This window comes from Xyrauchen texanus, chromosome 42 (genome assembly GCF_025860055.1).
Source record: "Xyrauchen texanus isolate HMW12.3.18 chromosome 42, RBS_HiC_50CHRs, whole genome shotgun sequence".
NCBI lineage: Eukaryota > Metazoa > Chordata > Actinopteri > Cypriniformes > Catostomidae > Xyrauchen > Xyrauchen texanus.
Window position 1 is genome coordinate 29,016,946 of NC_068317.1, and position 27,606 is coordinate 29,044,551.

A 27,606-nucleotide genomic window follows, 5' to 3' on the forward strand; every position below is an offset into this window, starting at 1 on the left:
GTTAGATATTTTGTAAGTCAGTGCTTAATTTGGCTGCACCACATCTTCTTAAGGCAAGACTTAACTAGTAGGTTGTAAATGCTCTATAAAGTAATGTGAAGTCGCATAATATGACGTTTACGCTTATTTTTCCAATAAGCAGCCTGCAAATACTGTATGTACACAGAAGCGGTAAAAAGCTGTGAATTTCAGTTTTATCTCACTATGGTTGATGTCCAAACCTTGTTTGTTCGAGTAACTATCAGCTGTAATAAATTATATCCCCATTAAAATACGATCTGTAATAAAAGTAGATTTAATAAATAGTATATTTGCCCTGTGTATATAACAATATATAGGAACTGTATCTAAAATAAATAAGGGGTGATAAATAAATGATAATACAACAGGCTGGAAAAAAAATAGACATTTATAAATTTTAATATCTTATATATTTTGTATATGTTGACACTTGAAACCAGACGACGCACCCTGAAAACTGCACCATTTGAACGGTTTCATGCAGAAGAGCCGCTTGAAGGTACGTTTTTTCTCTCTTGTAAATGTAAACAAGTGTAAATGCCAACATCATAATATATGTCGAAATGATTGATGACTATCACGCAAAACATGAGCACGTTGATGTCATTAAACGAGTCTGCTTTTTTATTCCAACCATTACTCCTGGTCAGAGGCTTCCGTAAATATTTAGTTCATACGTAGTGTTATGTTCTACCTAAGTTTAATGGTGCAACGCTCAAATATTTAGTAGTGCATAAATTGTGACTTAGTGCCCACTTACACCACAACTAGGCTAAGTTGTAATGTACGTATAGCTGGTGCAACCGGCCCCTGGACTTGTCAGTGTGGTTGTGCGCACTGCGGTGGCTTTGGTTATTGCAAGCGCACTAACATAGCCTATAAAGTAAATTGTTAAAACTCAAACTTCTCAAAGAGATTTTACTGAGGCACAGCAGATGTATACTGGGGCACGTGCCCCAGTAAAAAGGGGTCTAGTGACGCCCCTGCATGGAAGGTAAAAATATTGTTAAGGGATAACCTCACAGGATTTTAGGTAGGCTACCTTAATTTTGCCATTATTTCACAAGTAAATAAGTGGATAAATACTCTTTAAAAAACATAACACATAAGATTCACAGTCTTAAACTTTCAGTATTTTCGTAATCTTAAACAGGCTATATTTTGTTTAGATTATTTTTTTTTTTCGTTACAGTTGCAAGTCGCACTAAGCGACTCGCTGATCTCAGAACATCCTTTCCGTTTTTTCACCAACGGTTCAGAGCAACACATGGGCATTTAAAACTGATCCCAGATCAGCACTATCCTGCGAACCGTTACTCTTCCCAGAATGCACGCGCTGCGCAGTGACGACAATAACAAAACACACCAGCAGCAGCATTAGCGGAGCAATACACAACCCTGCTAGCAAACATCAGTGACAAGACTCATCCATCCGGACCTACGTGTTTTAAAAGATGGCCTACTTATAAAAGTATTCAAGCTCAATCTAGTTGGATTCAGTTTTATGGGATTTAAAAATAAAGGCCCGTGTTTGACGTTATGAGCGTTAGCCTGTTAGCACTACAGCTTCAACGTGTAACTGAGAGAAACCTTAACTTTTCAGCCCCAATCATCGCAATATTCTGCTTTAATGCAGAGAATGGACTGAAGAAAGTGCAGGTAAGGCTGTTTTATATGGATTTAGCTTTATCTATTGTAGGATTTTCAAATATGGGTCAATATGAGACTGTTTTGGTCTCTAACGCGGATCTTAGATATACACAAAACGTAATGTATACCAAACAGCTGTAGGTTGTATAATGAGGGGGGTAGTGGAGGTTTTTGTTATGGTTAGATGCCATGTAATATGATATTGATTTGGTTGGTATCTTGGTATTTATGTGGCAGATAGCTGGACATGTTATCACATTCCCTAAAGAGTGATCAGGCCATTTAAACACCAAAACAGTGGCTTCGGAAGTAATTTGAATTATCTGACAACACTTTATCAAACTTCTAATTTAAGAAATAGTGTTTTTAGGTGGCATTATCACCCGCAGGATAAGGTTTCCACTGGTCACCCAAAAGGAAAGCCAGTCAATATAAACACATAATAAGTTATGATCATCATCACACATAGCCCAGGCATAAACCACGTGTTATAACTGGTACACGTGCCTGATTTTGTTTTGTATCTGTAGTGTCTGTAATAGTTGTTACCATGAATCCTGTTGAAGTTTTACATTTGTTCAAATTTACATGGGGCATTAGGGCAAAAGGGTCTTTTAGTTTTACCGTTGGTGTTTACCCACAGGCAACAACATGACTCAGCCTCAATATTTCCAGAGTTGGCCCACATGGTCATGCAGATCTGTGTGGAATTTAACAGTTTTAACAACATTATAAAAGCACAGCTTTCATAACCTTTATGTAATAGTCTGACAAGGTTTCTTCAAGTCATGATCAGGAATGATGCTCTTGATCATTGTGATGAACCATTTATCTGTATTGAATGTTTTTTCAGCTTGTTATCTACAGAAACATAACAAGTATTTCAGTTATGTTGGACTAGATATGTCTTGTTGGATGTGTATGCTTGTACAGAGCTCTTTATAGGACATCGGGTGGTGGGAGTAACCAGTTAAACATTATAATCTTTTGTACAAATGTATATACACTGGCAGCCAAAAGTTTGGAATAATGTACAGCTTTTGCTGTTTCGGAAGGAAATATTTTAATTCACCAAAATTGCATTTAACTGATCACAAAGTATAGTCAGGACATCTCTGATTTAAAAAAACAGAACCATCACTATTTGAAAAAAGTCATTTTTGATCAAGTCTAGACAGCTCCCATTTCCAGCAGCCATTACTCCAAAACCTTATCCTTGAGTAATCATGCTAAATGTATAATTTGGTACTAGAAAATCTCTTGCCATTATCTCAAACACAGTTGAAAGCTATTTGGTTCATTAAATGAAGCTTAACATTGTCTTTGTGTTTTATTTTAGTTCCCAAAGTATACAATAGACTGACATGTCTTAAAGGTTCAATATGTAACAATTTGCATGTAATATGCGCCCTTTTTTGCCATTGTGTGAACGGCTTGTAACGCAACTTAAAAAATTAGCCCTTCCTGGACTTCCTAGGTTGCCTAATAAAGCCTGTAGACTGATTTTCATGCGATGGGAGCGGGTCGCTTTTGCCGGGAAAATCTAAAGAATCTGGCGATTATGCACGCTCCCGAGAGCCTTGCCTCAGACAGTATTAGCGTCTCTTCCGCTTTTCAACAGCGACACAGTGTTGCCAACTATTTTCAATGGAAAGTAGCTAAAGCCTGCTCGAAAAGTAGCTAAATGTCGCCAGATGACGTCATGCGTCATTAGCATATTAATGACGTCATCGCGTCGTATTTGCATTCAGCCTAATTTGTCGGTACTGTAGCCTACTTCAGTTTATAATAACGGTTATCTCCCCTAAACCGTGCTCATACTGTTTTTATATAAGTATATAGCCGAATGTCCATTAAAACGGTTCTCAATTACATATTTTCTGTTAGACAACGGCAGCTGCTATGTGATCACTGATTGGTTCCTGCTAACACAGCGTGCACATGCGCAGCTCATTCATGTCTATGTACGCTGGCGTGCAGTCAACGGAATGTGCTGCTCCTCTCAGCCGCTCACTGAACAGAGCAGACGCAGCGGGGAAGTAAGACCTCACGCTTGCAGTACTGGCGATATTTGGAATTTGGAAAGTTGCTAAGGTTTGTCCAAAAAGTCGCTAGATTTGTCGCTAGTCGCTTTTTTGAAAAAATGTTGCTAAAGGGGTCTGAAAAGTCGCTAAAAATAGCGACAAAGTCGCTAAGTTGGCAACAATGCAGCGACAACAAACCGCACGCAACACTAGGTAACGTTATTTTAGAGATTAAATCCAGCAAACGTCGACACCTACTCATAGGCCTACTCTGACATACACAAGGGTACATTTACCTACTGAATCCCATCTGGCTAAGTGGAAACGTTAGCGTGGTTGAGCGAAAACTAGTATCATGTCGAATAAACGTTTAAGTTTTGAAACTAACCTAATTAAATGTATACTTACATTTTGGATACTGTGCAGCTCGTGATTTCCAGGCACATGTATAACTGGGGTTTAACAAAGTTTATTACGTTTCATTCGGCTCTTCATCTCTAAAGGCAAATTAATGAGAGAAAATGTGCTTTTTTTATACAGTGTGTATCACGCAAAGAAAAGTGATTACTTAAAACTACAGTCTTGCATAGTCAGACCTATATCCACACTTTGTTTTAGCCCGGTTCCAGCTCTGGAGAGTCGAATATAATATACAGTCTCAAAGTTTGCACTAAAACAATTATAACTGTGTCATTTTAATTATGCTAACTCATCAGTCAGCACGATGCCAGTGAATCACATTCAGTCTCTTTGTATGTTACTTCATTGTTTTTGTCGATGCTCACTTCCCTATGGAGTGTGTGCACAAGCATTTGACGTTATTAATGTCCTTACTATATATTGTGATCAGTTGAATACGACTTTGGTGAATAAAAGTACCAATTTCTTTCCGTAAGAGCAAAATCTGTACATTATTCCAATCTTTTGGCTGCCAGTGTATATGAAGTTACTTAACGCATATATGCATTTACTAAGAAGTGTTTTACACCATTAAGAAGTTCTTGACTCAAATAGCCTGCATTTGTATACATTTCTTTACTTTTCTTTTGTGTTTTTGTCTGTGTTTGTTTGTATTTTTTGCCTAGACAGCCAAAATTGACTAGATGAACAAATCAAGTGGGAGGGAGATTCAGCGGAGAATTCAACATGAAGTTGTATGTGTTTCAAGTCAACAATGGAAGCACATTGACGTTTGACACTGAACTTGCTGTCCAAACGTAAGATCTTGATTTTCTCCTGAGAGTTTGACTTATTTTGGATGATTTGTATGTCTTTTAAATAAAGTTAATCGTTAAATGTTTATGGTGTTGCTGAAATTTTAGGCTTTACGGAATTTAATTTTGATGACTATATTTTACGGTTCAATACCATTTATATTATTAGATAATATAAACTTGATATGCTAACCTATACAAGTCTGATTTTCACTTTAAAATGTATTGTTTATCACCCTAGTAACTACAAAAGGCCACATGATGACTTAAAGTTCATGAAGAATGGCCCTTTCAGGACCAATAGTTAAAGGAGTATTTTGGGTTCAATACAAGTTAAGCTCAATAAACACCATTTGTGCCTTAATTTACATTACCACAAAAATTATTTTGACTTGACCCTTGTTTTTTTTTTTTTAGATTAACAATTTCTTTATTGATTCACATATATGGACACCATAAAACAAATCATATATACTGTACACAGAATCAATCTTAACCCCCACTATTACCCCTCCTTCTCCCAATCCCACCCTGACCCCAACAACACCACAGTGGTCTCAAATGATATAGACACACTCACAAAAAATGACATATACCCACCCCATATTTCCACAAACATGTTGTACCTTCCCATTCTTCTAAATGTCACTTCCTTAAAGGCTGCCATCCTTCCCATCTCCGAGCACCGCTCCTGAAAAGAGGGTGCTCCAGCCAACCTCCAGCCCCTTAAAATGATCTACCTGGCGATCATGACACTGGTTAAGACCCAACTCTTTGTGTCTACGTTCAATGTCGATGACCGCCCCATTGCCCAAGATACAGAGTCTGGGGCAAAAAGTGTTTAAAACATCGCACACCAGACTCTGAGCCTTTAACCAAAACTTCTGTATCTCAACCCCCCAAAGGACATGGGTTATTTATCTATTTAAGACCAAGCCTATACAATTTAGAGGGGGACCAATAGAACCCATGTAAAATCTTGAATTGGATAAGGCGCACCCTTGTGTCTCCTAGATGCAGCTTTTATATTTTTTAGAATCCTAGACATTTCTCTCTCCCTCCAATTCCAAGTTTAAATCTTTCTCCTATAATCTCTTGAGAGTGGTTAAGGCTTTGTCCCCCAGAATCTGAATTAACAAGGAGTAACGAATAATTAACGTTATTCCTCCTACCGCAGTTCTCATGGTCTTCAGCCATTCAAAAACGTGTTGTAAATCTGCCTTGGTTGCCAATAGATTAGCAGCCAATTCCCTCCCCGATGACTCCAGATAATCAATCCGTCTCTTGACGTCCCCGATTCTTGAAACCAACTCAGAGAATTTTATTTCCGTCGCCATAATCAATCGACGTATTACAACGAGATCCTCCAACTCATCAACAGCTTTCGTCAGCATCCCAGACATGCTCACCAGATGGTGAATTTCTCCCGCCACACTGTCCGAACCAAGTCCCTGATCTTATGGCCTGCCTGAGGTATCAGCTTGAGCACGTAAGTGCCTTTTAATATCTCCAGATCCCGAGGATTTTGAATTCTTTGCCATATTGACTTCAAAGAACAAATATGTAGTAGGATGTGTTGATTCTCACCGATATATAACACACAAATAATTAAAACTAGCAAAGCGTTTACACGTCTGCTCCTCATAGGATGTCACGTGACCTCCCATCCCTTTTTTTTTTTTCCTTTAAACTGCAAAAATTTAGGTTACAGTGAGGCACTTATGTGGCCATTCTTTTGGAGGGTTTAAAGGCAGAATTATGAAGCTGATCATTTACGCACTTACATATCAATAATCAATATTATGCTACAAATTATGTCGATTGAGCTTAACTTGTATTGAACCTGGAATATTTCTTAAATTCACATGTAGAGAGAGAGCGCACAGTATATCTCATCCAAAACCAAAACGCCATCAGGGGAACACATGTGGCACTCAAATAATGCAATAAATATTCAAGGTTTTCTAGCTTTTGTCTTTGTGTCATCTTAGACTTACAGTGACACCTAGCGGCTTGGATGCAGCATAATTTAAAATCAGTAGTTTTCAGTTTCAAATGCAATTGTAGAAATTAGGGATTCACAGTCAGCCATGATTACTTTAATCAATGAGTGAAAGTGTCAAATAACTAGACGGTTACTGAGATTAAGTGAGTAGTATTCGACTGGTCAAGTGATTCTAACTTGGGAATAAAACGGCTTTTATAAGGTTGCTCATATGACTGGAGTCTTCATTTCAATGTGAGTGATCATGATTTCCTAAATATACTGCAAAATTACAATTCATGCCTAAAGTTAAACTTCTTTTATGAACAAAAAAATGCAGCAAAAAATTACTTCAATACATGTAAATATATGAGAGGTGGTGACGTAGTGAGCTAAAGCTCATAACTGTGAATCAGAAGGTCACTGGTTCGATCTCCACTGCCACCACCATTGTGTCCTTGAGCAAGGCACTTAACTACAGGTTGCTCCGGGGGGATTGTCCCTGTAATAAGTCCACTGTAAGTCGCTTTGGATAAAAGCGTCTGCCAAATGCATAAATGTAATTTTATGAAATACTATATATAGTTAAATATACAACTATTTTTTACTACATGTGTTAAAGAAACTGGCCGTAAACCAATTAACGGTTTTTAATTAAAAAATTTTTGCCATTTATAATTATGGCATTTATTTTACAGTGGGGATACATATAGTGTTAATACATTTGTTGGCAATATTTATATTGTCTTGAAATATTATATTGTTTTGACATCTTGACATAATTTAAATAAGTTTGACTTTACAATAGTTTGTGTTTCTGGTATGAGAAGGTTTATGGAAGGAAAATAAAAAAATACTTGTACTATTCCAGTGCTATAACCTGTATTATATTATAATTAGGGTGCTGTAATTATGAAGGTGTTATGTTGATAATTATTTGATGTACAGCAATTGTCAGAGATGTATATAAGGTGTATTTCTTGCTGTTTACTATAAAAGTATAATTAGAACCTCAGTGAGATGATATATTGAATGTGTTGTCACTGATATTGCCTGATTTGTTTTACGGCAAAGTCCAAAATCCAATGTTTGCTGCTTTGTGTTCTTTATAGTGTTTTGGACCTTAAACATGCCATTCAGGCCAAATATAAGATTGCGATCCAGCACCAGGTGCTGGTGGTCAATGGAGGGGAGTGTATGGTGGCAGAGAGGCGCGTGTGCAGTTACAGTGCTGGAACGGTGAGTAACAGGCGAAATTACTCCAAAACAGCACACTCAAAGTATAACTCCCAATGCTTTTAATGCATGCATATAATAAGTTTAATCAAATGCTCAGTAATCAATGCTGTAAATATTGGTTAATGGTTGTTGCAACTTGGAGCATTATAAAGAATGCAGTGTGTGTATACAAAAGCTTCAAATGTGACTCATCCGATCCATTTGTAGAGTTGAAACTATTTACTTAAATAATAAAATTTAAAAAAAATGTGGTGATTTGGCAATTTGAATGCATGATCATTTTTAAATGATTTTGAAGTTAAGTGAACAATGGAACTGGTTGAAGCCTAAAGTTTGATGTAACAAAATTATATTTGTCTCTTGCTGCTTCAGGACACCAACCCCATCTTCTTGTTCAACAAAGAGATGATTCTGTGTGACCGAGCTCCAACCATCCCCAAAACGACCTTCTCCATAGAGAATGAGATGGAGCTGAAGGTGGAAGAGTCGCTCATGATGCCTGCTGTCTTTCACACGGTCGCCTCCCGCACTCAGCTTGCTGTGGTACAATCCTTTTTCTGGTTTGACTTAATGATCAACCTCTGTTGTCCTGGAATTGCCCAGTGATTCCCAACTGTGCTCATCCATACTCTGTAATGCCATTGAAGTATTTAACCCTGTAAAGCCTGACATATAAAGCTTGAATTGTCAGAAAATTCTAACATTTTGACATTAAACTTTTTAGTACAATTAGACAAAATATAAAACGAAATATAAAAAAAAAAAAAAACATGCTTCTGTTGTAAATCTTGGGGTATTATCAGAGGACTCCCTGGGCTTTTCAGAGATGGTCATGACAACTCCCCTCTCCTTTGTCTATAAATATGGATTTAAATGTATCACAGTTCAGTTCAGCACATCAAATGCAATATGAATAAAATATATATATATATATATATATATATATATATATATATATATTTCTTTATTTTTTTTTATTTTATTTTTTTAAGTATTTTGTGCACCAAACACTGTATTGACGTTTAAAAAAGGGAAATTGTAAAAAACTATTTAGCTGGTCTCAGAAACTTATAGTGAGATGACATCATAAGAGCTTGTAATGTAAAATAATCGTTTACATATATGTTTATAATGACAGAGCAGGCTGCATATATGAAAATACACAGAAATATTAGTTCACACTTTAAAGATGTTTTATAAAAAGTATATGTCAGAATTTTCAAAGCTCTGAGATTTTTTATTTTTTTGTATATGGTTCTAATATATAGTTATAATAAATGTAATGTAACTGTGGTTGAGAGATATACCTCAAAAGCCTATTTTGTCATATTTGATACATGTAAGTTCAACAAATATATGAACTCTTTCAATAAAATAATATACAATATTTTATCCATGCATAAGTTGCTTATATTCAGCAAATACTCATTTTTAAATATCAGTAACAATATAATCATTACTGTCACTTTTACTGTATTAAAATAAACTTTTATTTATCCCAACATAAGAGTCATTTTTGCAGAAGTCCGCCGCCATTTTTAATAGATCGATATAAACTTTGAAACCACTTTATTTTCACAAATAACCAGTAGATGGTGCCATAAACATGTGAAAATTACACAGCATAAATTCTTTTGCTTTTCAGCTTGAACAGAGAGTGAGGCAGGAGCCATCAAACATTGTGTATCATATTTTATAGGGATTAAATGTAAGTTTTGTGACTGTTAGTCCATGTCTGTTAGATTTGATGCTTTAATTTATATGTTAATATTCTCATAAAACTTAATTACGTGAACCTAGCAGTTATACGTGTCTCTCTTCTGTAAAAATGCACCAAAAATATTGACTCAAAAATATTACTCAGATTTTTGTACAATCAAATGCTCTTAATGCACTTAAGTCACTTCAATTTGTGATGTACAGCAGCACTAGTAACATTGTTATAATGTAATTACAGTGCCATAAAAGTACATCCAGTGTATGCCACTTGGGGGGAAAAAATGTCCAGGACCATAAATGCAAATTAGATTGTAAGGAAAAGAGTCCTTTTTGTAAATGACAAAGGCCTGGATGGAAACGTTTTATTTGCATGGCTCAGTTTGAATGCATTTGACTCACATAAGGTCTGATGTTGTGCCCTATTTTAGGAAATGTTTGAGGTTGCCAAGAAGCTGAGCTCCTTCTGTGAGCGTCTGGTCCATGATGAACACCTTCAGCACCAGGGATGGGCCGCCATCATGGCCAACCTAGATGATTGCACACTCTCCTATCAAAAACTCCTCTTGAAATTCGACAGTGCTTACACAAATTACCAACATGACTTTGAAGACATCAAAATAAAACTTACTAGGTATGCACATTTTTACTGGACATCTTTGAAGACCCTATGAAATCAAAATTAGAACTTGTTATCCATGTATGTTGGCTTTGTTTGAGGCTATCTATATGCCTAAAGACCAAACATTTTCATGACTTCATCTCCTGCTCAGGGGCATATACCATTTTTTTGTCCAATATAATGCTTCGTCAAATATAATGAAAATTTGTCTAACTACTTCCTGGGATCTTCATTGTATAGATTGTTTTGTGCTTGTATCAGATATTCTGAATTGAGGTGTGTAGAGTGCTTAATCTTAAAGAACCCTTAATCATTCACCAATTCGTCTTGCAGACTTGGCACTGCTGTTTCTGTCATGGCAAAGATCCCGCTGCTGGAATGTTTGACTCAGAATAGCTACAGAGAAAGCTTGGAGAAATCCAGCTCCCCACACTCAAGAACCACTGATGACGGTGACGATAATGAAGATGTTGGAGAAACATCAACCCAGTCCAGTATCCTCTGCCCCACCGCCACCCAGAAGAATCGTAAGTCGCCTTCGCCAATCTCTGCATCAGGAGAAGCGTCATCCCAGGTGTCTTCCTCTCTTCAGGACAGACTAAAGGGCAGCTGCAGTCTAAAAGCAGCTCTACAGGAAGAGGAGTCGTCTCCGGAAAGGGGAGCCATGCCCACTTTCAATGTCACGCTGTTGGATTGGATCAATGTGCAGGACAGACCTAATGATGTGGAGTCGGTAGTGAGAAAGTGTTTTGACTCAATCAACAGGGTGAGTAATACCTCAGTCATATTGGGAGGGATGGTTTTCTCATTGTAACATGAGGTGTAAAATTGAAACAGCTGTGTAACTAAATAAAGACCAGCAACAAATATTGTTCTTAGCTGCACGTGCACAAAATATAGAGATTTTTCTTAACAGTTCATACTGCAATATATATATATATATATATTTTCATGGCTATTTTTGGGCAGGACTGCTTTACATTATTTGCATGAGAAAGTGACAGAGAGATATGAAAAACGTGTCCCAAAAAGGGAAGCACTAGTTATTAAGGGGGTGTAATGTAAGGCAGAGTTGAATTTTGAATTTTCACAGGACACTAATTACTCCTATTTTGTCTTCCACAGTAACTAAGCTTTGTTTTTATATTTATAGCTTGATCCCCGAATTATTCAACCATTTCTATCTGATTGCCGTGAGACGATTACCAAACTGGATAATCAGAACATGAAGGCCATCAAAGGTCTTGAAGACAGATTGTATGCCCTTGATCAAATGATTGCAAGCTGTAAAAAGCTGGTCAATGAACAGAAGGAACTTGCTCAGGTAAGTTATCAGTCAAAAGCAGTTTAAAAAATGACAGTGATGTGTGCAGACTCTAGACATTTCAGGAAGCTATACTACTGTTTTACTTTCCTCTAGGGATTTCATGCCAATCAGATGAGGGCTGAAAACCTGAAGGACACCTCAGTTCTGCCTGACCTTTGTCTGAGTCACGCCAACCAATTGATGATCATGCTGACCAATCACAGGAAGCTACTAGACATCAAGCAGAAGTGTACCACTGCCAAACAGGAGCTTGCCAACAACCTTCAAGTTCGTCTCAAGTAAGATTCACACAAATGTTTTTTTTTTTTTTTCCTCAGTGGACCGTGCTGTTAATTATGGAAGTGCACCCAAAAAATTAAACATTTTGTTTTCATCTTGCCAAAACTGATTAACTTAGGCTTAAACTTCGGCTTTTTCAATTTGGTGCATCTATACTCTAATATGTACATGTAATATGTACAGTTAGAGTAATGATACATTCAGTTGAAGTCAGAAGTTTACATACACTTATGTTGAAGTCATTAAAAAAAAATTTTTTAACCACTCCACACTATAGTTTTGGCAAGTCGTTTAGGACATCTACTTTGTGCATGACACAAGTACTTTTTCCAACAATTGTTTACTGACAGATTTTCACTTTTACAATTCCAGTCGGTCAGAAATGTACATACACTAAGTTAACTGTGCTTTTAAGCAGCTTTTTAAGGATATTCCATAAAAGTATGTCAAGCCTTTCGGCAATTAGCTTCTGATAGACTAAATGGCAAATTGGAGTCAACTGGAGGTGTACCTATGGATGTATTATAAGGCCTACCTTCAAACTCAGTGCCTCTTTGCTTGACATCATGGGAAAATGAAAAGAAATCACCGAAGACCTCAGAAAAAAATTGTGGACCTCAACAAGTCTGGTTCATCCTTGGGGGCAATTTCCAAACACCTGAAGTTACCACATTCATCTGTGGAAGAAACAGTTCACGTCCTGCACAAGTATTTGCTAATATAGGCTAATCCATTTTATTTCCCTTTGAAGCCTACGATTATTGTTCGTGGTAACCAAATAATAATATCCCTAGTTAAAAAAATAATGAGATTATTTAGAATCAATATTTCTGTGTGAGGATCGATATTTTTGATACAACATCAGTATCGGAAGTATCGATACTTTTAGGATCGATCTGCCCATCCCTAGCAGCCATAATACTGCTCAGGAAGGAGACGCATTCTGTCTCCTTGATATTAACATAATTTGGTGTGAAAAGTGCAAATCAATCCCAGAACAACAGCAAAGGACCTTGTGAAGATGCTGGAGGAAACAGGTAGACAAGTATCTATATCCACAGTAAAACAAGTCCTATATCGAAATAACCTGAAAGTCTGCTCAACAAAGAAGCCACTGCTCCAAAAAAAAGCCAGACTACAGCTTGCAAGTGCACATGGGGACAAAGATCTTTTTGGAGAAATGTCCTTTGGTCTGATGAAACAAAAATTGAACTGTTTGGCCATAATGACCATTGTTATGTTTGGAGGAAAAAGGGTGAGGCATGCAACTGAAGGACACCATCCCAACCGTGAAGCATAGGGGTGGCAGCATCATGTTGTGGGGGTGCTTTGCTGGATGAGGGACTGGTGCACTTCACAAAATAGATGGCATCATGAGATTCAAAATGGATATATTGAAGCAACATCTCAGGACATCAGCCAGGAAGTTAAAGCTCGGTCACAAATGGGTCTTCCAAATGGTCAATGACACCAAGCATACCCCGAAAGTTGTGGCAAAATGGCACAAAGTCAAGGTATTGGAGTGGCTATTACAAAGCCCTGACCTTAATCTGATAGAAATGTTTTGGGCAGAACTGAAAAAGCATGTGCGAGCAAGGAGGCCTGCAAACCTGACTCAGTTACACCAGTTCTGTCTGAAGGAATGGGCCAAAATTCCCACAAATTATTATGAGAATCTTGTGGAAGGCTACCCAAAACATTTGACCCAAGTTTTTAAAAGGCAATGCTACCAAATACTAACACAGTGTATGCAAACTTCTAATCCACTGGGAATGTGATGAAAGAAATAAAAACTAAAATAAATCATTCTCTCTACAATTATTCTGACATTTCACATTCTTAAAATAAAATAGTGATCCTAACTGACCGAAGACAGGAAAAGTTTTCTATGATTAAATGTCAGGAATTGTGAAAAACTGCATTTAAATGCATTTGGCTAAGGTGTATGTAAATTCTGACTTCAACTGTACCATAGTGAAATTAAGTTACGATCAGTGTGATCCAAAAAGATTACACAAACTAACTGAACTTCTTTGAAATAAAATAACAAAAGCATCAACATATAGAGTTGTGTCCTAATTGCACTATGGTGTCTCCATCAGATGGTGCTGCTACGTGATGCTTCACGCTGATCAGGATGGAAAGAGGCTGCAGGCTTTGCTGAGGCTGCTAACGGAGCTGCTAGAGCGTGTACGGGTGGTGGAGGCGCTCAGCACAGTGCCACAGATGTACTGTCTCGCAGTAGTGGAGGTGGTCAGGCGCAAAATGTTCATAGGACATTACAGACAGGTGAGTATTAGCTGCTTTAGTTCATTATTAATTTGAAACCATTGAAAGGATGTTAAGTGAAAAAAAATTTGTACTCTAAAAATGATAGTCCAAGTCTCAGAGAGGAGATTATGCAGCAACGTATCAAACATTTTCACAGATTTTGTCAGATTACACATATCACGTAATTGGTAAATTGTGGTTCCCCTCATAAAATAAATATTATACAGAAACAAATTCTTCGCTTGTTGGAAATGGCATACTATTAACTATTAATTTTATTCTCATAATCTTTCTTTATGTTTGATTATTATTGTTTCATCAATTGTTTTCATTCAGTGGGCCAGTGCTCTTGTTAAAGATGGGAAGAACCTCTATGAGGCTGAAAAAGTGAAAAGGGAATGCTTTGGGAAGCTCTTCAGTAAGACCATTTTGTTATTGTACTTAAATGCCTTCTGAGCCCTGATGGTTTGAGTTTGTTTTGAAAACTGTACTTATATTTTTTTTCAGGGAAATCGTTTCTCAAAAATCGGTTGTTTCGAGGACTGGATTCATGGCCATCTTCTTCATTTTGTGTGAGTACTTTTCTTTAATCTTTCAAATTGCACACTCACCTTAATGGTCCTTATCAAGACGTTTTAGCAATTTTTCATTCCTCTTTGTTTTGCCGTTTAGACCCGAAAGCCTCGAAAGTTTGATTTTGAGCTTCCAGACATTTCCCTGAGTGATCTACAGTATCTCAAGACCTGTTGTCCTTCCGATGTTCAAACTTACCTCAAGTAAAGTTCATTAGATCAATTCACAGTACCCACGTTTCTGCTATCAGACCTCAGAACCAAGTGTTGTTGTACATGAAACTGCATTTTGATGGCTGTTCTTGGAGCAAATGCTTAGAATATAGCTTGTATATATACTGTAGCTATATAATATATCTGGAACATTCAGTGGTCACTACTAAATACTGAGGGTGTGTGCAAATGATAAATTATGTCTGTTCGTCATCAGGGTCCCGACACTGTGTGATTTTGAGCCTCTCAACAAGCATGTTGAGGTTCTCCATCAACTGGTTCAGGCTGCTCAGAGTGTGGATGAGATGTCACAAACTGTCACAGACCTATTAAATGAACAAAAGGTGCTTTGGGTTCACACTTATATTTTGTTAATTGTTGCCGTTTGATGTATTGGATGAAAAAAACACAACATGTTAAAAATATCAACATCGTGAGTTGTGGTAGCCCAATGGTCAAAGCTCTGGTATAGAGTCCACAGTGATGATCATTTTGGGTCTGGTACAAATTTAGAAATATAAGTTGGAAGGGTTACATTTCTAGTATTGTTGAAGATGTTTTTCATGATTGGATTGCACTTAACAAAGTTTTTTCAAGTCATAAATTGTCTTCCTGTCATAAATATTGATTACTGACACAATAAATAGCTATATTTCCATTTGCAGTCTTTTTCCTTCTCGAACATCATTTATGCACACAGAGACAGTCCTACAGCAGCCAACCACCTGACACAGCCTGATACACACTTTGTAAATCCATGCAAGTTAGACATTAAGTTTAAATACACAAGCCTATCCAAATATCTAATTGTAAAAATCATGTAGTGGACTTGTGTTCTGTTATTTTTGTGACTGTTTTGGTCAAATTTGACTTGTATAGCAATGTGATTTGCCATATAATTGTAACTTTTTATATTGGCATTGTAGGTTTGCTGTAGCCAGATTGCTCAAAGATCCACTGCATTAACACCCAGATCTGAAAGCACAATGGAAAACACCTCTATCTCCACCAAAATGTTGTCCACTCTTATTCTGAAAGCACCGGAGTGCCAACCCCTGTCTCTCCCTGGTCCCTTGGAGGACCTATCACCAGACAGCATAGATGCCCAGACCTTTGACTTTGAAACCATTGGGCACCCTAACATGGATCCGGTATTACAGCAGAGCTCGTTGGACTTGGACTCATTGGCCGAAAGTCCAGAGTCTGACTTCATGTCAGCTGTTAACGAGTTTGTTATTGAGGGGAATTTGATGTCACCTAATCCGATCAGTGATCCCACAAGCCCAGAGATGATGGTGGAATCTCTTTACTCTTCTGTCATAAATGCAATCGACAGTAAGCGGATCCAGGACACTACACTCGAGAAGGAAAATTCAAAGATTGCAGCACTCAAGCTGTCAGCAGACAGGTACCGTTCCGCTGCCGAAGAGTCCCAGAACAACTTGAGGAAAATCAAAGATGACCTTCACCACTTTCGAGGTCTTGTTTTGAAGGAGCAACGGGACTTTGGACTTGCCCTAAAAACAATGACCATTGAGGTCCAAAATGTTCTCAACAGTATCGGAAACTGTCTTGAGAAGGAACTAAGGGAAATGCAGCAAACCATTCTCCAGACTTTGAAAGATGATCATGAAAAACAGATACAAACTCTTACTGAAGAGCTGGAGGGCAATCTGAAAATTGTCAGAGATGTTCAGAGGGCCATGCTGGACCTTGAGGGACTTGTAGCGTGCAAGGAGAAGGAAATATCCGAGCTGGAGAGCGAAAGGGAACATTCAATGCAAGATCTGCAGAATCTTCACAAACAGACCATGCTGGACCTTGAGGAAAAGATTTTGAAGCAAAGCGAGGAGCTGAAAGCTGCTTTGCTGTCCAAAGACGAACTTGCAGGACAACTGGAGAACCTTCACTTTGAGATTGAGCGTAGCCAACAGAAAATAAAACAGGAGATGGAGAACTCGGAGAAAACGCACCTTCAAGAACTGGGGGCACGGTTGAGCCAACAACATGAAGCAGAGCTGGCATCTGTCAGACTGGCAAAGCAAAGTGCACTTGATGACCTTGCCCAGGAGAACCTGATAAAGCTAAGAGAGCTGATGGATTCCCACTCGGCTGAGCTCAAGGAACGTGAAGGCCGTTTGAAAGACTTGGAGGCCCGTGTCACGGATCTTGCGGATGCTCGCTGTAAATTAGAAGTTGAGCTGGCTCTTAAGGATGCAGAGACCGAGGATATCAGATTGCAGTATGAGGAGGCCAAAAGCTCCCAAGAGGAAACATTGAAAGGGGAGCTGACTACCCAAACAGCCACCCTACAGACACAGATAGAGACATTGAGCCAGCAACTCCAGCAGAAAAATGAAGAGTATGAGATGGGGCTGGCTGAGCTACGTGCGCTCATGAGGTTGGAGAAGGATCACTGCATTTCTGAGCTCATGGATCGTCATGAAGAGGAGAGCACCTTGCTTCGACACGAGTTTTCAGCGCTCAAACAAAAGTCGCAGGATGCGGAGAAAGCCTGCGAGGAACGTCTCCAGAAGATGCAGCAAGATTACGAGGACCAGCTTTTTGCCTTACAGACGGAGATGAAGGACGAACAGAGAGCTTTCCAAGAGAAGGAGCTAGATCTAAGGACTGTTACTAGTGACCTGCAGGCGGAAAACACTCTATTGTCAGGGAGGCTGGATCAGGAACGGACTGAAGCTCTACAGAAGTTGGAGGATGAGAAGGAGGTGGCAGTTAAAACTGCACTACAAGAGGCCTTAAGAGATTTTCAACTCCAAAAAGAGGAGCTTGAGACAAGACTGTTTGAAAAAACTGAACTACTTGAAAATCAGCTCAAAGACAGACAATCCACTGAGATGTAAGTGAAATCAAAAGCTTCCCTCTTTTGGCAAAAAGGCGCAAGTAGCTAGGTTCGTACTGTATCTAAAGGCCCAGATATACTTGGTTTTTGAGCATTCCGGATCGGCTCGTGCTTGGTCCTCCGCTTTGCCTTTTTTGAGTATACTCTTCTGATCGCGAACGAATACAAACATGTTTGGCGAATGCACTCTACAACTTCTTTGTGATACTCCTTTAGTAGTCAATAGCAGGCGTATGTGTCAGCAACGCGCACAGCCGAGGACTGCGTGTGTGGGTCAAGAAAATTAGGCGGTGAGCGGTCAAGCCATGCAGCTGAGCAGACTAAAGGGTCGTTCACTGCGAATGCATTTTTGTGTTTGTGCTGTTTTTAAATAGATTTTCTATGTCAACATGCACTAGATGTTGGGCTGCATTTTTTCAGCATCTCGTGCAAGAGTGCTGTGTGTTCAGATGCCATTTCAAGTAAAAGAACTTTGTTTTAACTTTGTGTTTTGTTATATTCATTACGCTGCATACTAGCTTTGTTTTAGCGCAAGAGCATATTCGGTCTGCACGGCCCTTTAATTATGCCACGAGATGCTACCAGACACTCCATATGAAAAGCATGGTGTTTGATCCATTTTTAAAACATTGAGTTTAATAGAAAGATGGCAACTTAATTATAAACCATGCTTAGTTTCATGGTACATCATGTTGGTTTTACCTTGGTGTTGGTTTTCCACTTTTTGTCAATGCAGTCATTAAAAAAAATGGAGCTTGCAAATTTGTACAAATGTCTTTGGTAAAAAAGCATCTGCCAAGGGTGTGAATGAAATGAAAGTGCTAGAACTTAACACAATGCTGTTCTAGTCGATTTAAATTAAACCTTTTACTTTTTTCCTAACCTTACTGTTAATTGAAACCAGAAAGCTACATAAATTGACATATTCGTTCTGATTTCCTCATTCACCCATATGAATAATTAGAATAACAAAAGGACCCAACAAAAAATCTCTAAAGCATTTCTTAAGTAGAATTTTGCTAGAAATGTGATAACCCTGTTACTTCTGCTTTTAAAACAGGGATTCATTGAAAACAGAAAACAGGTATGTGTTCAAGTCTTAGGCTAATCCTAGTAAATTGGAAGTAAAAAAAAAAATTCTTATGTTGTTTTTAACACATCGAAATGGTTAAGGTCTCTTGAGATCTCTCTCAGGTGTGGGACACAAAGTTTTTAAATATACCTTTAAATAGTTTCAAGCCATGATGAGGGTGTGCAAGAATGCGTTCTCATTTACCAATAAGAAACACTTACAAAGCACTTTTTAATTAACCTGTTTCAATCAAAAATCCATCAGGTTATGGAAATTATGGACTCATTTCTTGTCGACTTTAAACCCAGGTTGCTTTAAGGGAACTGTATCAGTTATAAGTAAACTGAAGCTTCGGCTAAATGTAATTAACTTGAAAAGGTGAAAAGGATGGTTGATCTCCTGTATGCTAAGGTTTATTCTCACACCTTCCTCTGTGTTTCAGAGTGGCAGCTCCTTTAGAGCAGACAGAGGCTGGTGTGGAGGCCAGTGTTGGGTCTCCGCTGGAAAGTGGCCAATGGTCGGAGGAGAGGGCATCCCTCTTGGCCAAGCTGGAGCTCTTGGAACACACAAAGAATGAGGAGATGCAGACCTTAAAGACCTCGCTTGTTGCTGAGCAGCAAGTTAGTTCTACAGACTAACTAGGCCAGTTAGGTCATTGGCTCTGTATAAATGGCCAAGACATAATGACAAGTTAACAAACTGTATTTTTTGCCCACATTGCAATTGAAAATTAAATTCAGCTACTAAAAGACCATTTGTTACAATCAAGATACATTTTATTTTTCACATTCAATTACAATGTTATGTTTTAAACTATGTTTTGTTTATTAGTTGTATTGGGGGGGGGGGGGGTATTGCAATTGATCCTGAGGCTTTTGTTTGTTAAGGTTGTGTGTTTTAAAAAAAAAAATCTTTGATTAAATACAAATGACATGAAAATAACCGATTTTAATGTCCTGTTCAACCCTAGACGAACTTCAACACTGTTCTGACTCGGGAGAAACTAAAGAAAGAGCAAATAATCAATGAACTTACTGAGAAGCTCAACAATGTGATGCAGCAACAAGAGAAAGATAAAGGTACAGAAATTCCCACTTTTTTTTGTCACAAGATCGAAATTTCAGTGGTCAATACCAATTCCTCTGTAATTTCACGATTCGTGAAAGACCAGTTCTGCAAAAACTAATATGCTATTGAAATATTAATTGACAAATAACAATTTGACCAAATTTAACAAAAATAATAGCATGTAGCCATTCAAGTATTTCTAAATTTTTCCTCGGTTGAAGCTGCCTCTATAGCCTAAACTAAAATGCCAAATTGATTCCACAATTCTAACAGAAATGATCACAATGGGAATGACGGAGTTGACATGTTGAATCTGTGACCACAGAGACTTAAACATTGTTTGTTTAAAATATGAAAAAATATTAAACTTAAAAGACCATGTGTCCTATTGTTGCATCCACCTAAAGCAGGAAGTGGGATGGTGTACTCAGAGTTATCATTTAGTTTAAATATCATTTAAAGTTTACTTTATGTATTGTTTGATAATTTTCAGATCCATACCTTTCATTTGATTTTTTTTAAACACTTTCTTTGGCAGTTTAACATTTGTGACCTCTTGCTGAGGACAGGCTAAATGACATGTGCTTCCAAGTGTAGAGAATGCATTTAAAATAATTCTAATTAAATTATTTTTAATATATAAGTAATAAATGCCCTGAGGGCATTTACAAGGGGGGCCCTTGGAGATAATTCTTTGCAAGTCATAATCTGTCCCTGATTTGAGACAGGATTTGTCCCTTATCTCAAGAGTCAGTGATTGACATGGTATTGAATTACCGGTACTTTTGACATCCATGCAACAACAGTCATCATAATATATTTATTTGTTCTTTTTTAAGGCCTGATTGAGACGCTCTCTGAGGACCGCGCATGCATCCTTCAGGAGAAGAAACAGCTGGAGGAGGAGCTCAACCGCCTGCGAAACACCGTCCTCGTCTCTTCGTCTTTCTTTCCACCCATTCCTGTCTCGGTCGCTGCAGAATCCCAAGGCGCCTGTGGCCCTGCCAACGCAGAAGCCCTTTCGCCCTCCATTCCTGACCCAGAGAGGCTGGCGTCCCTGGCTGCGTTCAGGGATGAGGAGAGGGTGGATTCAGCCGTGGAGGCCAGCTTGATGACAGTGCAGTAAGCGTCCATGATGAAGTACACACTAAATGTGCTCCAATAAAAGTCACTGTACAGCATGAAATGTAATCTGACATGATGCTTCATTAGGGTTTTGTGTTACGAACATTGTGGCATTCTGTTTGGGCATTTCTGATTGTTGATGCTCAAGAGGATATGTTGGTACTAGAGATAAAAAAAAAGCAGCTTTCGCAGCTTACTGTGCTCACAGAATGCCGTTCGGAGGTTGACCAATAAACGGCACATTTAGCTGCCAATGAATAACTCATTTAACCTACAAACGTTCTTTGTTAAGTACATGTCAGTTTAGGTGGAATTGTGACCATGAGGAAGTGAAGTAAATTTGAAACTATCAAGTTTAGGGCTCTAACTAACGATTATTTTGATTATCGATTAATCTTCGATTTGTTTCTTCGATTAATCGGATAAAAACAATCAAAACAATCATGTATTTTATTCAAATATTGTTATTCTTTTAAACAGAAATTATAAAGAGTGTAAGGATTTGACTCAATTTATAGCACGATTCTGTGCTCTCAAAAAACTTTGAACAAAAGCCTGAATCATGAAAAGTTATGTTTGATTTTTCTATAATTTTTACTTTCAGGACATTTGGAAAACATTTATTTTTAAAACTTATCCATCATGGATGGAGTGGGACAAAAATCATCCCAGCAGAGGGCTATAGAAATATTATTCCGATCAGCTGAAAAATCCATGATTATTTTAGATACATAAGCTTGTACACTGTCACTGATTACATACATTTTAAGTATATTAAATGAATATTGCAGGTTTTAAAATAGCATTGTCACTGATTACATGTTTATAAACTATTCTATTAAAAAAATATGTTGTATGCTTATCCAGTAAAATAATGTTTGCCATAGTTTAAATTTACTAGTGTTATTAAACATTACAATTGGCATTCTCAGGAGCGTTAGCATTATTATACATTATATTTAGCATTATATACTGGATATATAGTACAATAATATATAGTGTATATATAATATAGTGTGCTTTTCTCAAACTTAAAGCACTACAAGCATAAAATAAACATTGAATACAACAACATTTAAACAACACCAAACATAATAAAATATAAATATAAGCAACAGAATTGGTGTTGCTCTAGAATTTTATATGTACCAGATCTACTCGTGGGTGCAATTATAAACAACCAGGTGTAGTGGTTGACCGATGGGTTTTTTCATTGGCCGATAGCAATATCTGGAGTGGCTGATATAATACTGATATATAACATCGAGTGCAGTTATTGGATAATGTTGCTTATCTCAAAATTGTCAAATGTTACTATAAATCTGCTTGCCGGAGATATCGGTCCATCGGAATCAAAAGATTGTGAGAAAATGTGAACTTTCTCCCAGAGAACTCCAGGTATGGTAGCCAGCATCTCTCCTCATTGAGCTACCCTGGCTCCCAAAATGTGAACTTTTAAATGAGATTTTATTGAGAATAAGGAAATATTACAAAATGTGAACTTTCTTCCCAATTTGGAATGCCCAATTCCCAATGTGCTCCAAGTCCTCATGGTGGCGTAGTGACTCACCTCAATCCGAGTGGCGGAGGACGAATCTCAGTTGCTTCAGCCGAGAGAGACCGTCAATCCACACATCTTATCACGTGGCTTTACTACTTTATAACAACCACAAGGAGGTTACACCATGTGACTCTACACTCCCTAGCAACTGGGCCAATTTGGTTGCTTGGACCTGGTTGGAGTCTCTCAGTACACCCTGGATTCGAACTTGCAACTCCGGGTGTGGTAGCCAGCGTCTTTACTCGTTGAGCTACCCTGGCCCCGAAAATGTGAACTATTAAATGAGATTTTATTGAGAATAAGGAAATATTACAAAATGTGAACTTTCTTCCCAATTTGGAATGCCCAATTCCCAATGTGCTCTAAATCCACATGGTGGTGTATTGACTCTTAATTTAGATTTGATTGAGAATAAGGAAATATTACAAATTCGAGGTTTTGACATTTTCAGTTCTGGAGATACAATGCCATAACGATTTACACCCCATGGACGATAATATTAACATGATTCTGTTGACCAGCCTGAGCAAAGTCTGTGCTACAATTTACGATTGAATTACTCAAGACAGATAGACAGCGGCAAGACGAAGAAGAACTTTACATGATATAAAGAGTTGTTTTGTAATGAATGTGGATGAGACAGGACAGCAGTGTAGATCAGACAGAAGAGAAGAGATGAGCCGAGCATTGGCTGCAGGTAAGAACTCTTACAGCGGAGTTCTCTTTAATGAGCAAGAAATGTTTTTGTGCTTTTTACAGCAAAATATAATCTGCAACAGTACTCAGTATTGGCCAATACTATTAATGGAGTACGCTATAATGGTTTTGACTGTGGGAAAATGGTGTGTATGATCTGCATAGTTTCTGACATTTATTTTGCGTATTTTGTTGCAGTGAACACTCTATGCTATCTGAAGAGAAACAGCGCATACTGATTTTGGAAAGGGTAAATCACTTTCATTGACAAAATTTGATGTTTTTGTATTTCATATAGTTTATTTTTGCTGATGTGTTTTTATATGTAATTATTTGTATTGTGTTACAGACCTTACACATGAAGGAAGAAGAGAACAAAAGACTTAGTCAAAGACTGGTAAATAAGTTTCTTGTTGTGTGTTTAGGCTCGTTTACAAATTTCAGTGCTTGTTTTGGCTTTTTTGCTTTGAATCAAAATATGCTAATTGTTTGGGAACATTATTAAACAACATTTAAATTGTTCATTAACATTTGTGCCCCTTGTGCTTGGTCTTTATTTATAATTGACCACTTGAACAAGTGATGCAGTAATTAGTGATGGTTAATAGAACAATACACAATGCAGGTTAATGATTGGCACAGGAATGTTAAATATATTAATATTGTTTTGAAAATGCATTAAAAAGACTTTATAAGCATTGTAATACTCAAATGAATGTCTTTTATATAGTCTATAAACAATATACAAGTTGTGTCCATGTAGTTATTTTGGTATTACCGTATAATTCACAGATTTCGGTAATCACGACCGCTTTATTACTTTGCTGTTGTTATTGCAATAACAAATGGCTCATTATCAGTAGTTAATTGAAACATGAGACTCTTTCATGTTATTTAATTACATTTCCCCTGGGACTATTGCTGCGAATAGGTTTAATCTCTTTATGAAAATTACAAACCGCGTCTTAATGGGAGCGAGACTTAGAGGAACACATCTTATGAGAGGTGTTAACCACGGATGTGTCCCAAAAGCTTGTGGAGATTCCTGAGCTGAAATTCTGTAATCTGGGGGGGAAAAGAAACTGCTCTGAAATCTACCAGTGTATTTTGACCAGGACTGAATTTCACCTTGTTTCCTAATTGCCTGAAATGAACTGGAAATGACTACAGACATGCTTTAAATAAAATCCCAAAGACCTCATTTATTATCTCATGCACTTACGGTGCATTTTTAGAAACACATTTTTCTCTGTCCCTAGTGTGTGTAGACTATTTACTGTCAATGCATACAATTAAATTAGCTGTTCTACTCCCTGCCACTAGATGGCATGCATATCACATTTGTATTAGGTACGAACCTCGTATGTGAGCACTCAAGCATTTATGTGATCCAAGAATGTTACAAGTAATGACCACAATGTTTTTTTTTCTTGTAATATGTTGCATTCAGTTTTATCTTAAGATAGTTTGAGAGCGTTTGCAAGTGACACAACTCAAACATTTGCAAGTGTAAGAATAAACATAATAACCTTATAATTTTTGTTTAACAGATGTCACAGAGTATGTCGTCCGTGTCATCAAGGCACACTGAGAAAATCGCCATCCGAGAGTAAGCATCCTGACATAGTAAAGTTAATCATTTAAGCTGTTATTTTTCCCAGTTGCATTGTTTCAAAGCCCTGTACTCTAGTTTTCAGGTGGGCGACTTGGTTCTCATAATTCTGGACGAGAGGCACGATAATTACGTTCTCTTCACTGTTGGTCCCACACTTTATTTCCTGCATTCAGAGTCCCTTACTGCACTGGACCTCAAACCAGGTCAGTCACACACACGCGCACACACACACACCCAGTTAGGGACACATTTTTCAAATATATACAATGTATTTAATTCACAAATTTTGCTTCAACATAATAGTTTTTCATGCGCCGTGTTCTGTAATTAATCTTGGCCAAAGTACAGATTCTACGTAATCTATGTAATTATTTATATAATAATAATAAAGACATTAAGTCGAGGTATCATTATCATAACAGGCTGGAATGATTTTTCTAAATGTTTGCTGTTATGAATGTTTTAGATGACATAGATAATGACACATAGAGGCTTCTGATAAAGTGTTTAGAAGTACTATGTATATGTATACAAAGTATACAATGTTATATTTTGTCACAACAATTCTAACTCTTTAGCGACAGGAGCCACGCGGCGGCCTTGGGTTCTAGGAAAGGTCATGGAGAAGGAATATTGCCAAGCCAAAAAGGTAAACAGTATTCAAATCTTTCTTGCATGCGACGGGTGTTTATGCAGTGCTTTTTATATTTTTTTATTTGTTTTATTTTTTGGTCAAATATACATTTGATTTGATTTTACTTTAAAAATGATGATAGTAATAATAATAATAATAAAATCTTAAATTCTACCTAATTACTAAAAAATGTAAAACACTTTACAATAAGGTTCATTAATATAGCATTAGTTAATGCATTAGGTATCATGAACTAACGATGAACAATTATTTTTCATCAGAAATTGTAATCTTCATTAATGTTTATTGGTCAAAATGTTATTACTCAGTGTTTGTTTATGTTAGTTTATATTGCTTTAATGTTAACTTATGCAACTTTGAATGTAAAAAAAAATTTATATTAGCGTTAACATTGAACTAGATTAATAAATACAGTAGTAAAAGTATAATTTGTTGTTTATTTTTACAAACGCATTAACTAATGGTATAGAATACAATAGTATTGTAAAGTTTTACCAATTTTACTTCAGAATAAAATAAAATAAAATCACGTTTAATTTGGACTTGTGTGATAAATCATTCAAATTTTTTTGCACTCTTAATAGATCACATACTTTTTGACAAAATCCTAAAATTGTTGCTATTTTCTGATTATGATAATTTTTTGTAGTGATTTGTAGTTTATTGTTTGTAGTTTTCTTCTTAGGGTAAATTGAGTAGAAAACAATGTATGTTAATAACTACTATTAATTACGGCAGGCAGCACGGTTATATGAACGTTTGAATTCAGATTTCATGTGATATCCTATTACATAGCTTTGAACGTGTCTCTTTTGTTATTGTTTATCTGCAGGCCCAAAACCGGTTCAAAGTTCCTCTCGGCACCAAATTCTACAGAGTAAAAGCCGTGCCATGGAATAAGAAAGTGTAATCTTGTATAATTATCATATTGTAATTAGCTCACTATGTTTTTATTCCTTTTTGTTTTTTAAAGCAATCTCACTCATCCTTTATCATTTTGTCAATATCAGAGGACAAAACCATTTCTCCCCTTATTTAACTTTTTTGTTGCCTTGTTGCAACTCATGTTATCTCACTTTTTTATATGAAGAGGATTTGTATATGTGGACCAAATGATGATAACTTTATTGGGACATTGCTTCATCTGTGTATGATGGCTCCAAATCCGTTACGAGAAGTCTGTAAAATTAACAAAATGTATCTGGATGTTATATATTAGTGCATCATCTTTATCAATATTATGGTTGACCGATAAAACACTATCACGATCAGCTTAATTACTTCAGAGGGATATGAAAATATACATTTATTGTAAATGTTATCAGAGGAATGGTCGTGGCATGCATATAGATATATTTTCTTTGATTTGCTCATCTGGATATGCGTTATAGTTGGAGGTATTGGTTAAACTGCTGTAAATACATAAAAACTGCTGATTGTTACTCACGGCACAGTATGACCTGCCTGTTTATTATGACGTACATTTGGATGCCCTGACAGGCGACAGGATTCACGATCCTTCAGATGCACTTTCAATAAAAAAGATGATGCTTTTGTTGATTCAAAAGGGAGGCATTTGTGCTGTCAAAAACAAGCGTCAAAGAAAAACAGCACATATCTTCCCTCTGTTGTAGGATGTTGAGATATAGAAAGTAATATTTCATGTTTGTGAATGTGTGACTTTATTGAATTAAATGATGACATTGTATATTATTCATCAAACCACACCGGTAACAAAAAAAAGTGACTGTATTATAAAAGAATTTAGAGTTTTCAAAACAATAAAGGTTTGATCCCAAACTCCTTGCAGTGGATTGCA

General features: G+C 37.1%; 1 protein-coding gene across 2 annotated transcripts; it reads left to right on the forward strand.

Annotated features, from left to right (window-relative positions):
- Nucleotides 1–1,377: 1,377 nt before the first annotated feature.
- rb1cc1 (RB1-inducible coiled-coil 1) lies at nucleotides 1,378–27,606 on the forward strand. 2 transcript variants are annotated; one of them, XM_052114448.1, is made up of 23 exons: nucleotides 1,378–1,680; nucleotides 4,781–4,912; nucleotides 8,006–8,132; nucleotides 8,505–8,675; nucleotides 10,280–10,482; nucleotides 10,804–11,236; nucleotides 11,624–11,794; nucleotides 11,891–12,075; nucleotides 14,179–14,365; nucleotides 14,684–14,765; nucleotides 14,855–14,919; nucleotides 15,020–15,123; nucleotides 15,350–15,476; nucleotides 16,059–17,992; nucleotides 19,510–19,687; nucleotides 20,038–20,146; nucleotides 20,975–21,257; nucleotides 23,716–23,767; nucleotides 23,867–23,914; nucleotides 25,068–25,126; nucleotides 25,208–25,335; nucleotides 25,711–25,781; nucleotides 26,620–27,606. In XM_052114448.1, the coding sequence occupies exons 2-23, from the start codon at nucleotides 4,842–4,844 to the stop codon at nucleotides 26,695–26,697; spliced, it is 4,866 nt and encodes a 1,621-aa protein (XP_051970408.1). In that variant the 5' UTR covers nucleotides 1,378–1,680; nucleotides 4,781–4,841; the 3' UTR covers nucleotides 26,698–27,606. The 2 variants fall into 2 exon arrangements, with proteins under 2 accessions (XP_051970408.1, XP_051970409.1); XM_052114449.1 differs by having other exon boundaries at nucleotides 4,785–4,912.